Source organism: Passer montanus, unplaced genomic scaffold (genome assembly GCF_014805655.1).
Source record: "Passer montanus isolate IOZ18808 unplaced genomic scaffold, ASM1480565v1 scaffold11, whole genome shotgun sequence".
NCBI classification, from domain to species: Eukaryota; Metazoa; Chordata; class Aves; order Passeriformes; family Passeridae; genus Passer; species Passer montanus.
Window position 1 is genome coordinate 22282479 of NW_024357613.1, and position 13515 is coordinate 22295993.

General features: G+C 42.7%; 1 protein-coding gene across 9 annotated transcripts in view; it reads left to right on the plus strand.

Moving 5' to 3' along the window:
- DST (dystonin) overlaps positions 1-13515 on the plus strand; it is a 291855-nt gene that overhangs the window by 29179 nt on the left and 249161 nt on the right. For 4 of the 9 annotated variants that reach the window (XM_039726407.1, XM_039726422.1, XM_039726430.1 and 1 more), the window contains exon 1: positions 3952-4042. In XM_039726407.1, the coding sequence (XP_039582341.1) occupies positions 3952-4042 (91 nt within the window). Of the gene's footprint in view, positions 1-2681; positions 2890-3893; positions 4043-13515 lie in introns of those variants that run through there. The other 5 variants (XM_039726446.1, XM_039726455.1, XM_039726411.1 and 2 more) reach the window with 2 other exon arrangements.

The following is a 13515-nucleotide window of genomic DNA, read 5'->3' on the forward strand; positions in this document are numbered from 1 at the left end:
GGTTCGCATAAAATGTGAGTGGAGTCTTCCCACACAGCTTATTTTCCAGCATTGTAGCAGAGCAGACTAAAAGGCAGACTCATTTTCCCTAAAACTGACATCTCAGTAGACTGGTGGTGCACAATGAACGACCACTCAACAGTGCTTTTGGCTTCTACAGCTAGGAGAAGATGTTATGAAATATAATAATGGGCTGTGAAGGCCTCTTTTGAAAAAAGGAAACCCTACTGGATAAAATGTATAGCTTACTTTCAAAAATAAATCTGAGCGTTGAGAGATCTTTCCCCAAAACTTCAATAGCAATTGTGATTGTACTTTGTTCTGGCATATTTCAAGCTGCTACATAAATACTAACAAACTATTGCTATAGAACCTCATAACACTCTGTTTGGTCTCTCCAACTTTCATATTATAAGCTGGAAATGCAGAAAGTGGAAAAGATGAAAGTCAGAATCTCTCTCTGTGGGTCTCAGATCCAACAATACTGAGTGTTGCTGATCATCCAAAAGAAGGTACATTCCTGAAGCAGGATGTTCAGAGCTGGGATTAAAGGCAACACTTTCTCTTCTGTGGCAAAATCTGGAGCTAAGGACAGGCTCAAAGGAATCTAATCCCTGACTAAGCACATGAGGGGCCCTGGCAGCCCCAGCTGGTTCAGCAAAGTGCCCTGCAGCAAGCTGAGCACTTCCAGCTCTTATCAGGAAGATACTGATATGAGACCATCCTGCTTTAGGAGATCCAGTTTTAGTTTATTATACAAACTGACAGCAAAATAGTCTCTGCACTAAAACTAATTATGAAGGAAATCTGAGCTGGTATCAGACATCTCATGTTTCTGTTTTTCTGCACTTACCTTTTGCTCTCTCTACATCACAATACAGTGAACAAGAATTCAGTTAATTAGTTTTATGTTTTCATTCCCTCTCTCACAACTTGCACGTTTCAAACTTCACCATGGAGTACTGTACAAGGAGAAAAGAGAATTGGGATAGAAGTGAAGAGGTTCAGAAGGAAAAAAGTGATCTCCTCTTATTATACAGATTATTTAACTGTATATTATTTTTTACTTTTATGCAGAGCAAAGAGTGCATCATGTTTCTCTGGATTATCAGTAAAAAAAAAAAATCAGACAACAGCAATACATTTTATCAGATCTCAATCACTGTACAAATTTCTTCTTTAAGAAAAGGTATCATTTAAGCCCCTTTATAGAAAAAAATAAAATTGAGAAAAGGGCAACACAAACCTAAAATATCTGGTTTAATATCAAATCTGAAATCTAGAATGGCTGAATGGGGCTGTTGCTGTGTAACAAAATATGCTAGCTTTAAACTGAAAGAGGGGAGATTTAGATCAGACATAAGGAAGCAATCCTTCACTATGGAGTTCCAGTGAGGCACTGGAACAGGCTGCCCAGAGCATGAAGTAATCCTTCACTATGGAGTTCCAGTGAGGCACTGGAACAGGCTGCCCAGAGAAGCTGTGGAAGTGCTCAAGGCCAGTTTGGATGGGGCTTTGTGCAACCTGGTCTAGTGGAAGCTGTCTCTGCAAGGGGGCTGGAACTAGATGGTCTTTAAAGGTCCCTTAAAACTCAAACAATTCTGTGAGCCTACGATTCTACTACACCTGTAAAAGGTGACAACAGCACACACCTAAAAATTAAATAATTGTACGAGCATCAGGCTGCACTTTTGAAAGGCTGTTAACAGTAGCTCCCACATGAAATGACAAATCAAACCCACCATTTTCTTGTCTCGTGCCTTGGAGAAACAATAAAACCCTTCAATCAGAAAATACAGAGTAAAAGCAACAGCACCGTGCTGACCATTGTGTCCTGATGACATATGTTTAATGATGTACCTTAAATTTCTACATGGAGCTGAACTGTTACTGTTCACACATCTCCGTTTCCTACTTCACCATAGACAGGGCAGCCAGACATGGCAGCAGCCCTCTGCTGCATCGGTGTTTATTTACGTTTCTGGAAGAGCTCTTTTTTGAGTAGCTGGGAAGCCTAGAAGTAGATACAGTTTATACTCTGAGATCAGTCGTTTGTTTGCCGAAGTCGCCTGGCAAAGCGTGACCGAAGGCTGCCCATCGTGCCGTGCTGCCCGGAGGGGCTGCTCCGAGGAATGGTGCTCCTGCCTGCCCTGCTCCCTCCGTCCCCGTTATCCAGGCGCGCCGGGCTGCCCGGGTAATAAAGAGCTCCCGGCGGGCCTGGGTCTGTCCCAGGGGCGGATTTACCCGGAGCTCGGTGATGGCAAATCTTCCCCTTGTCCTGGCGGGGGAGCCAAACGCCTTCGATCTGTAGCCGGGAAGGTTGTTGTTTTTTTTTTTTTTTTCGGCTGTTGTTGCTGCTGGGTTTATTGTTGGGGAAGTGGGAGGCTCATTTGCGAGCTGGTTGCCCAGCCGCAGGCCACGGCTCTAGCCCCACATCCCTCCAAATGCACTCCCGATAAAGACCGGCTATTTTTTGGAGGCTCACCCTCGGCACGCCGCACACGCACCCTTCCCCCCTTAAATTCACACCAATGGTGAGCGGCGGCCCTCTCCCCTATCCTCTTTTTCCCGTGAGATGCTTTTCCACGCCACGCGGGGCGGGTATTCGCCGGCGCCACCTGAGGCCCTTCGTCCCGAGCTGCTCCCCACGCACCTGTCTGTCTGTCTGTCTCCCCGTGCAGAGCTCCGGCAACGCGTCCTACCGATGCTCCATGTCGTCCTCCGCCGATTTCTCCGACGAGGAGGACTTCAGCCAGAGGTCGGGGACAGTGTCGCCGGCGCCGGGGGACACGCTGCCCTGGAACCTGCCCAAACACGAGCGGTCCAAGCGGAAGATCCAGGGCGGCTCGGTGCTGGACCCCGCCGAGCGGGCCGTGCTGCGCATCGCCGGTAAGCGCGGCCGGGCGGGGGCGGCCGGGGCCGGAGGGACCCCCGTCCCTTCTCCTGCAGAGCGCGGCCCCGCCGGGCGGTGACTAAGCTCTTTGGCCGCCTTTTCCGCCTGGGTGAACTGATGCGTGTGGAAGGCGAGCCGAAACACGCGCAGGTGCGCCCATTAAACTTTCATGCGAAAAGGCATCAGCGGCCGGGGGCTGCAGCCGCGGCGGGGGGCGGCTCAGCGGGGCCGGGCTTTTTTCGGCCCACAAGGCCGAGGCAGCCCCCGGCAGCCCTGGGTGGAAGCGGCATCCCGCCCGCAGCGCGGGAGAGGCCGCGGCGGCCGATGATGCTCCGCGAGGGGCGGGGGACCAGGAGCCGGTCTTTGTCCGCTCGGGGCCGGGGCTGTGCTCGGAGTGGACGGGGACAGGAACGGAGCCGCCCCGGTGTGCCGGAGGCGCCGACGGGCTCTGGTCCGCGGCCCGGCGACAATTGATGTCGCAAATAGGGCGGAGGTCCGCATCACCCTGGCGAAAGCTGGAAAACGCCTGAAATTAATCCTAGAAAGATGCGGCGCTCCTCAGTGCTCCCCGGAGACACCGCTGTTGTTCTCCCCAACCACCCCGATTATATACGCGCCTCCATGGGTCCCTCCCGGGACACCATTTCCCAGAGTAGCCCATCCCAGCGGCGCTATTAGCGGGGGCAGCGCTGCGGAGCCGGGCTCCCGCCAGCCGCAGGATGCAGCCGCCGCTGGGCGCGGGGGTTGCGGAGCCGCCCCCACCGCGGGCAGGGTGCGGAGGACGGGGAGCGGCGGGGCGGGCAGCGGGGACCGCAGCGGAGCGGGCCCGGCCGCGGGGTCAGGGCCGGGGGACAGCGGGGAACGCAGGCGCGGCGGTGGCACCGCTCCGAGGGGCGGCTTCGAAACCCGAGCGGCCGCGGGGGCGGTGCCTCGGCCGGGCTGGCAGCGCCGCCCCCGCCCGCCCGCTGCTGCCGGGGCTTTTCTCGTGCCATCCCCGGAGCTGCCGGCCGCCCGGAGCCGCACCGGCGGGCACGGCAGGGCTGGGCTAGCTGCCGGCCATGGCTGGCTACCTCTCCCCCGGCGCGTATTTCTACGCCGAGGAGCAGGAGTACCTGCAAGCCTACGAAGATGTCCTAGAGAGATACAAAGGTAGGGCAGTGCTCCCCTCCGCGCTCGCCCCGCCGGGTGTGGCGACTGCGGAGCCGGGAGGCGCCGGCGGCCAGGTGGGGACATTGGTGGCCCCGCGTCCCTGCGAGGGTCGCTCTGGAGGGAACGGACGTGGGCGGCTTGTGCGATAGATATAAATACCGTGTCACCTCACCAGTGTGTGACAGGCGCTCTCGCGTGTTTAAAAGTCGCTTTTTCGAGTGCGGTGCGGACGCAGGGATTTATGTCTCGATGTGCATTCATATTTAAAGCTTTGGTTCATTTTTACCTATTTATTTATTTGGTTTATATTTTGGGCTAGGGCAAAGAATTAGCTCAGTTCGTGTAGCGCCTGAGTTTTTTAATCGAATACAGAAAAATAAGGAAAACGGCATTTATCAGGGTGAAGATACATGCAGCCAAATTAATTCTGCTAGAAATGTAAATTGCATTGATTTCTTAAGGACATCGGGATGGAAGGGATGATTTGGATGATTCACTGCTGTTTTTCAGTACATTTGCTAGTACTAAATCTGAAGAAGCTTATCAAAAGTGTTACAGCTCTGTTTTTAATCCAAGTGCGAAAGGGATGGAGTTAACTTCACACTGAACATCCCTGAAATAGTTTTTACAGCATATGCTGACATTTGCAGTGCTGAGTCCTTTTGTAATGTTAGGGAATAAGATGTTAGGTTTCATGTCTGAAGCTGATGTCTTCAATCAGTCCTGAAGATTTTTGTTAAATGGTTTCCACTGATGGGAATGGGAGTGGCATAGTTTAAGACAGCTTGATTTGAAGATAGTGATACTTGATTTCATTTATTCTGTGTTGTTAGTAGCAGTATTTTGAACAATAAACCCTCAACAGATGGTTATTTTGACTATGAGAACTTGTTGGGTCTGGCTGTACTTTATACTGGTGTCACTTGCAATTTCATGTGTCATTAGCAGTATTGACTAATGACTCCTTTGTGTCTGTTGCCCATTGTGTCAATGCAGCAATGGAGCATGTGCACCGTTTCTGTACTCAAACGCATTAGTGCCTTTTGGTTGAGAAATAATTACCATTTGATGATTGCCATCATCTTCAAAACCATGTCTTTATTCCATTCTCTCCTTTTTTTTTTTAAAGTCCTCAATTTATATGCAGCTGATCTGATTTGTGCAAAATTTTGGAGCTAGTAGGCTGTTTACTTTTAAAATAAACACTGAGAAAGCTTGTTTTTCTGCTTTGAATCACCTTTTATTTCCTGCTAGAATTAGGTTTAATAAGCTTCCTTCTCATACCAATTACTTGCTTAAAAACCTGGGAAAGAGATTAGGCCCAATTTCCCCTATTTCAATGGGAGTTTTATCAGGAATGGGACTGAAAGGTCTGGTTTTTATAGGTTGGGGAACAATAGGATTTTAATTAATTAAACTCTAAAAGCTAATTTACATCTCTGTAAGAAATAAACCACTTTCTGAAAGTATTTGAGTATATCTCATTGTGGGGGTAACACAAAGTCCATTCATATGCCATTTTCAGTGGACCCCCTGAATCCTGAAATTATTTGGAAGGATCCATTGTCTGTTGTCTTGGTTTTTAGTGTCATATATTGTATATTGCTATGCTGTGTTTTGGTGCTCAAGGTAGACTTTATTCAGCCATTTGGAGCAAAGGTAAAGGTTTGGACTTGTTTTAATTAAGATGTATTGGAAATCTGGAAAGCACATTACTTTCTAAAATGTGTTTTCAAGCCAGTCATGATTTCCCATTTGAGTCCCAGTAGTATGACTTCACTACAGCGATTGTTGTTCTGATGACTTGCTATGGGAGCTGATCTAATCAGAAAAGAATTGCTACAATATAGGCTTTGAAGAGGGAGTGCCATTTCTCTGAATTTCTCAGTTTTGTAAACACCTCCTTCAGTAAATTTCTTAATCAAATGTAAACTATGTTGGCTTTATAAGACGAGTTTCAATCTATAATTTTAATGCTGATAGTTCTTTTTTTTCCCCCTTCCTTTTACAGTCTGCAGAATGCTTCATGCTCATTTAGGCCATTATCAGGGTGCCAAATTATCTTTGTCCCAGCTGTTGAGTACTGTAACTAGCAGAGTCAGCTGTACAAAATTCATTGCCTGTCTTGGAAGGCTTGGGATCGCATGATGCCGCATCATTAAGATGTTCAGGCAGTTTGACTTAGGAAGATAAAAGCTGCCCTTTGTAAATGTAGAAAAGTGAAATTTTCCTCTTCCTCTGTTTCTGTTGCCAAAGTAGGCTGCAGATTTTGAAGATCATGCAATACCAAGTACCTTGTTGTTTTAAAAATTGAATGCTGACTATTTGTGTGTCTCCAAATTCTGTCTGCTGATCATGTCTCTGGCTGTGACAGTAAATAATTAGGCAACTGTTTGCTAAATCTGACATACCACTGAAGTGCTGTTTGCTATGGGAGAAGAGAGTGTTGTTTTCTGATCCCTGGTCAGCTCAGTTGCTGGCTGTCAATTTGTTTGTTTGGTTTTTTTTTTCTCTATTAGTAATTATTTGGCAGAATTTCTAAAGCATTTTGATGGAGGAAAAAAAGTCACATTTTATCAGATGTTTTAGAAATCCAGATTGAATCAGGTTGAATCCAGCTACTTATTCTGGGTAAAAAATTGCTTCTTTGTTGGTAGCACCTCTAAGAATTCAAAGGCAAACCCTCTATAATGAGAGTGGCAATAAAACATCTAGTATAGTTTATTTATTGAAGAATTTTACATATTTCACAATTTGTTTATGACTGAATAGCTATATGAGAAATCATCAAATAGTTGTTAATATAATTAAGATTCAACATGTTCTCAAAAATTGTATTTGAGTTCTCTCAGAGGTTGTAAAGAACTTAAAAAATTATTCTTGGTGCTCTGTAAGTTACATCATGGTTGCCTGGGAACAAAATGTAATGAAATTGTTACCTGTAGCCTTTTTAAGAAAGAAATAAGAAATAAATAATAGAAAATAAATAAAAAAATGTGCAATAGTATTTGATATACTTTTTATTTTTAAAGCATTAAATGCCATCTCTGTTATATGGCATAGGAATGCATTGTTCTGTGCCATTATTATTTGAACATTAAATCTTTGAAAGTTATTATTTTAAGCTGTGAGTGCAGTATGTTCATTAGATTTCCTCTGCTATAAATCTGAAGTAATAAACTGAGAGTCAGGTTTATATATATAAATATATCATCCCTCTGAAATGGTCACTCTGTAATGTAGTTTTCAGTTCAGGTAGTAAACTTTTATTTGAATAGCAGTTGCAACAATCCTTTTCTGAAAGATTTTGAACAATTATGTAACTAGGTTGTCTCCATTTTGACATAATTTTTGATAGGGGTACGTCTGTTAATGGCAGCATGACTGCAGTATCTGGAAAAGAGCTAACTCATGGAGTAAAGTGTTTAATAAATCATAGGTATTCAACAACATTCTTTAACTATGTAAGCCCTTGAAGTTTAAAATAGATAGGGTTATCTGAGCTGTGCAGTGCTTTTAATGCTGTAGATTTATACATCTACAACTATAGGAAACAGATATATTAGAAAAGTCATCTTGACATGACTGCCCATGAAAAGTAGAGTCTTGCAGTTCAGGGTCTTCACTAAATTATTGCTAATGCTAGGAAAGGTGTCACATGAATCTTTTGTTTGCAGTGGGTGTCTGATTAGTGCTTCCTTTGGGTACTTTGGGCTTGCTGCATAGCCCTGGTGTCCGTAGGAAGGAGGGGTAAGTCTGAGAGACAGCAAAACTTGGGTCAGGTTGTTAAATTTTGGTACAATCTGTTTCACTGTTGGCATTGCTCTCTGGCTTTAAAAAGATCTGTAATGCTACACATTCAGCTGAAACACAGCAAACAGCTCTGGTTCTGTATTCTGAGAACAAAGACACTGGAGATGGACGAGAGCTAGCAGGTCATCTGATGCATTTTGTTGCCTGTGTAGGGTTCAGAGACAATGTAATTTGTTCTAATGATTGATTGAGGGCAGTGTCAAGTAAAGCTGTTCTGACACTGGGTACAGGTTTTGAATTAAGATAGAAATAATAGATGCCTGTTGTCCAGCTCCTTTGAGCTGACTTAAGAAGGGAGTGTTTGCACAGAATGGGTTTTATACATCTGAAAATGAATTTTAGGAATTTGGAGGCTCCTAAGTGTGTTAGGTATCAGATTTCGTTCAGGGGTATTCTTCTTCAGAGGTGACTTTATGGAGTAAAGACAGTAGGGGCCATAATAGATGCTCCTGGCTCTGGAATATGTGAATTTCTGCGTTTCCTTATTTGTGCTTTGAAGTTGGAGAGCTGAATTTTTAGTCAGCAGAAATCATGCTTTTCTGGGCTCTCTCAGCTGTGAACTAATTGGATCTTCTGCTTTAGGTTCTGATTTTTGAATGCAGCAGGAAATCCTGAAGTGAGAAATTGATTAGGTGGCTTCCACTATGGATGGTTTTCTTTGACCTCTTTTCATGTGCTGGTAGTATATAGCCTCTGGCCTTAGGATTAATCACTTTTCTTTTTTTTAAATTATTTTTTTTAATTTCAAATGGGAAAGTTATTTGGCTGACTATTGGGCATGTGTGGATTATCCAGCTGCATGTCACCTAATTCTTTCTTTGCCACCATGCCAATCTTCAGCAGGACAACCCCATTGTTTCCCATATTCCTAGCACATTTCCTACAGCAGGTTACCCTCCAGGGAAGGAAGAATTATAGCCAGCAGAAAATGTCTTCAGTTAGGGATGGAAACATAATAGCTATTGTGCTGTCTGAAATTGGGCAAAATTACTGGTCAACTTGAGCCACCTAAAATGTAAAGCCTGAAGTTTTTACTCTGTTTCAACATTCTTCCTTATTTAAGGTGAACGTTCTGACTTTTAAAGGGCTTGGAGATGGGATATTTCCTTGAGTACATTCATCTTAAATATGACCCAGATCTTGCTGATTTGACTTGTATGAGGTGTTCACTTGAGCTAAAAGGAAGAGATCTTGGAGTAAAATAGAAAGAACCTGAATGTTGGGCAGGTCAGTGAGGTTTGTTTGTGTAGAGGCCTTGAGATTTGGGTATCATTTTCTGGATCTGAGTTTGATGGGATACATAAACTATGGTGGTTTCTCCATGATTTTAATAGATACCTGTTTGGTTGACTAAGGCAGATAGAATTTGGCCATTGATTGAAATATTTTTGTATGTGAATTGGAGAAGACATCAAAGGTCTGGTTCTTTGCTTTTCTGCTATTCCCCAGTTCCCATTGAGTCAGCAACATCTTTTAAGTAGAGCTCATAGGAATATTCCATAATTCTTTTTTTAGCATGAAAGCCAAGAGGTGGTCAGGTATGAGGGGAGGAAGAAAGGAAAAAGAACTTCAGTCACTATTGAGTTAAAAAGTTTATTTTGTCTCAATCTATATTTCTGGTTGAGATGTTAATAATTGTTTTCTGTGATCAACTTGGCTAATTTCTAGTGGTATGTTGCTTGAAAACCAGATTATGCTTTATTATTTTTCCTTTACGCTATTTAAAACAAGCCTGATTTGAGGAGTTTATTCCACCATTTCAACATGTACTTGGAATTAACTGCTTTGTGAAATAAAAATGGGTTTATTCACATGCTTGAATTTAAGTGCAAGTTTTTTATAAGTTCAGGCTTAAAATAATAACTTTTTGTAAATGTCAAATATGAATGCAGCTTATTGCTGCATGCCTGAAATGTTTCCTGTAAAACATCATTAAAGCCGTTTAATTTAACAAAGCCTTGTTTTTCTGTAGTGGGTGAAAATATTCATGTACTCAATGCTTGCAGTCAGCCCAGCTTTCAAACAGGTGAAACAATGCTTACAAAGACACTTCAGTCTGCTGGCCAAATCCTGAAGGGCATGTTAATAGCCAGATCTTACAAGTTGGTCTGTGTAGGCAGACTCGGTGCTTTTGGGGGGGAAAGACTGACTTTGGAAACCCACCCACCCACTCCAGGCTCTTCCCAAGACTGGGGCCCAAGTAATAGTTGATCCTTTAATAAGGCATATTCCTATTAAAGTCAGGCCTTCTGTAGGGAATTCCAATTTGGTTGTAGCTGCATTAAAAGCAAGTCAGCATGGCTCCAGATTTAATTTAATTTTACCTGGTGAGTACGTCATTTTGCTGTGGAGTGTTAATCTATTAATTCCTTTAATTTTGTACAAAATGATGATAGCTGCCAATAAATCTGTGAAAGGGTGAAGATTCTAGGCAAATGTATTGAGGGTTAAATTGTGGACCTTGCAATCACACAATTAGTGTGGCTATTTCTGTAAGACAAGGAGGATTAGGTCTCTGATGGGCTTTCCAGTGGCATAGGCCAAAATCTGCTCTTGATTATAGCCACATGGCCCTTTTGAACTTGGTTTGCTTTTAAACATATCTTCATTGTTCAGTTTCATAGTTAATATATAAAATTACAGTATTTAATGACGTGTTCTGCAATGCATATAAATACAGATCAGCAGTTAAGTGGGGTTCATAGCCTAATTGTGTTGGAAAACTAAATTAGTTTGGCCTGAGGTTCAGGTATCCAGCTATCTGACAGCTATGACACTTGGCACCACGTGGATCTAAAATTAGTAGAGCTCTTCTATTGTGGGATTAGAGAGATGTGTGTATGTTTTAGTTCACAAAATGGGTAAAAGTCTGACTTTGTATACAGCTTTCAGAGGCATGTTTTGGGCATTTTGCAGATGAAAATATGGGTGAACAGAGAAGTTCCAGAAAGTCTCTTGCTCGGCACTGAAATGGATATCCTGTCAAAGTCTGCTCATAGACTTTGCTTCTGCCTGATCAGATTACCCTCTGTGTGCTCCTCATGTGACAAGTCTCCTAGGCACAGTAGAAGCAACATTAGAAAATGAGTGTAATCATTTGGGCAGACATTTTGCAGTAATATTAATGATAAAGCATCCAGCAAACTGTTCAAGCAAAAGAGCTTTTTTGAAAGAGAAATGGCACTTTCAGTGCTGTGGTTTTTATTCAAACAAAACTTCTGTTAATTCTGGTGGGAGTCAGGAACTTAGCTATTGATGTTTATAAATATTTAATGCTTTAAACTACTTTGCCTTTAGATAAATTTTTAATTTTGAGATAAAGGGTTTACATTACGTCCTAGGAATTAGGAAATGACTAGAGTGCTTGTCTGAAGAAGCCACTGCTGTGTATTTGTATATAACTTCTGGGAATAAGGTATTATTGCTAAGGTAGTTCTGGTTCCAGAGTGGGATATTTTCAAAAGAACATATAGCAATGTGATTGCAAGTCCCAATGACCTTTAATAGCAATTAGGCTCTTCCCTGCTGTTTGTGCCTTGGAAGTTTTCCTCCAGTGACTATACGTTCATTATTGAGCTCATAACCTGATGTTGGAAACCATTTCATAATACCATGTATTACAGAGCATTTCTGCATTTAAAATTCTGGTTTGGAAATGTTTTAAATATGGAGTCTTCTCAGGAGAAATAGTAATGCTAATTTTTAGAAAGAAAGTTGATTTATGAATTAAAAAGAAGATACATTTCAAACATACTGAAATTTTCTCCATAGAGCAGACTTGTTAGGCTTTATGCCTTCTACCCTCTTAATTTTTAAGAAAGCAATTGCTTAGAAAAATTTGTTGTGGTTTTGGGTATGTTTTCATTTTGCTTTAATGAAATTTTTTGTCTACCTCCAGTTTACGCTGGAGTTAAAGAGGCTTTGGCTCAGTATCTCTTTAAAGTAGAGAAGAACAGACACAGATGAGCCACAGGAAGAAAGCCAAAGTTGATTAGATCCCTTGATGAAATTACCTTATAATTTTGCCATGCTCAACCGGATACTTTTGCACTCTGTTTTTTTCAATATTTCAAAATAGAACCCTTGTTAATGAAGTCCATATAGTTCTTGTGAGGTCAGATCTATCCTACCTCTGAGAATATTCACCCAAATTCTCATTTTCTGCTGTTGCAAATTCTATTAAATGAAATCACATTGGTTCTTGCAGACCTTGTATGTTTCTACTTAAACTGTACATTTATTTTTGCTTTCTCATGGATATACATTTCCTTCAGATCTTGGATTACACGGAGTCCAGCCATCCAGCATGCTGTTTAAAGTGGGTGTATGGTAGGACTGAGCAGCATCAAACAGTTACAATCTAATTTATAAAGATTATATTAGTATCCTAGAAACAATACATGTTTATGCCTTGATATTTTGACTGTCATACTGAAGCATTTTTTTTGCTTTGGGAACAACATAATACTCAAGAGAATGTCAAGTTTACACTGAGAGCTTGTGTGTCTCTCCAATAATTTGCATTTTAATACTAAATGTAAGGATTTGATTAAATAACAATAGCATGTGGATGATTATCTTTATTCTAAGCTTGAAATGTCCCTTGAATTTGGTGCCTCGATTTTTGTAGCCATTTCAGTGGCAGCGCTGTGAATCATCTGTTGCAGGTCTGGGTGTATGACTAAATTGTTGATGGACCTTTGTATAATTTGTTCTGGATACTGTTTTGTTTATTTTTTTTCCTCTTTGCATTTCCTCATCTAATATGCTTTGAGTCTATTCACTTCGGATCTTTGAACATTTGGGAATTTTTGGGAATACTTCTTCATTGGAGGTTGGGGGAAGCTTTTGGTTTTTTTTAAAAAGACTTTGTTCCTAGCATATGAAAGACCCTCCTCCTTTGGTTCGCCTTTCTTCTTTCCTTCATTATCTTTTAAGTTAAATTTTAGCTGTAGGTTGTGTGGATAGATAGAAGGCAGGAGACTAGAGATAGTGGTGAAAGTAATTAATTTTAGCTGTAGGTTGGATTCCTTGTGGGCCTGCAGGCAGAAGATGGGTTTCCTTTGAGATGCTTCTTGTGGAGTTGAATTGTACTTCCTCATCAGGCTGGTTCCTTCCCTCTCATGGTGGAAAAAGAGAAGTCCTCTATTCCCTGTGCTTCTTGTGGAGTTGAATTCCACATCCAGTACTTCCTCATCAGGCTGGTTCCTTCCCTCTCATGGTGGAAAAAGAGAAGTCCTCTATTCCCTCCTCCTTCTGCTGCCCCTGGCACAGAGAGCAGTGGAGCACTGGCTCCAGTCTAGGAAGCAGTGTGGGCTTCCCTCCCTGAACTGTAGTTAAAGCTGTTGAGACATCTTTGAGCTTTCCTCATCATAATGAAATGTTAAAACTGTGTGTTGAATGAGATTTCTCAGGCTATGTGGCCATGTGCTGGTTCCTGCTGTGAACTTGAGTTCCTAGAGTCAGGATCAAGCCTGACTGGAACTTGAGTATCAGGTCATGCACTGACGTGCTCGTGTCCTACTGTGAGAGAAATCCAAGGCTGGTTTAATCCCTGTCAGGGAAAGTGCAGAGAGAGGGAACACCACCAAGGGGACAGACAGATCATTTCTGAAATGTTTCTTTTGCCCCTGGCTTCAGTACTCAGACTGGCACCTGGG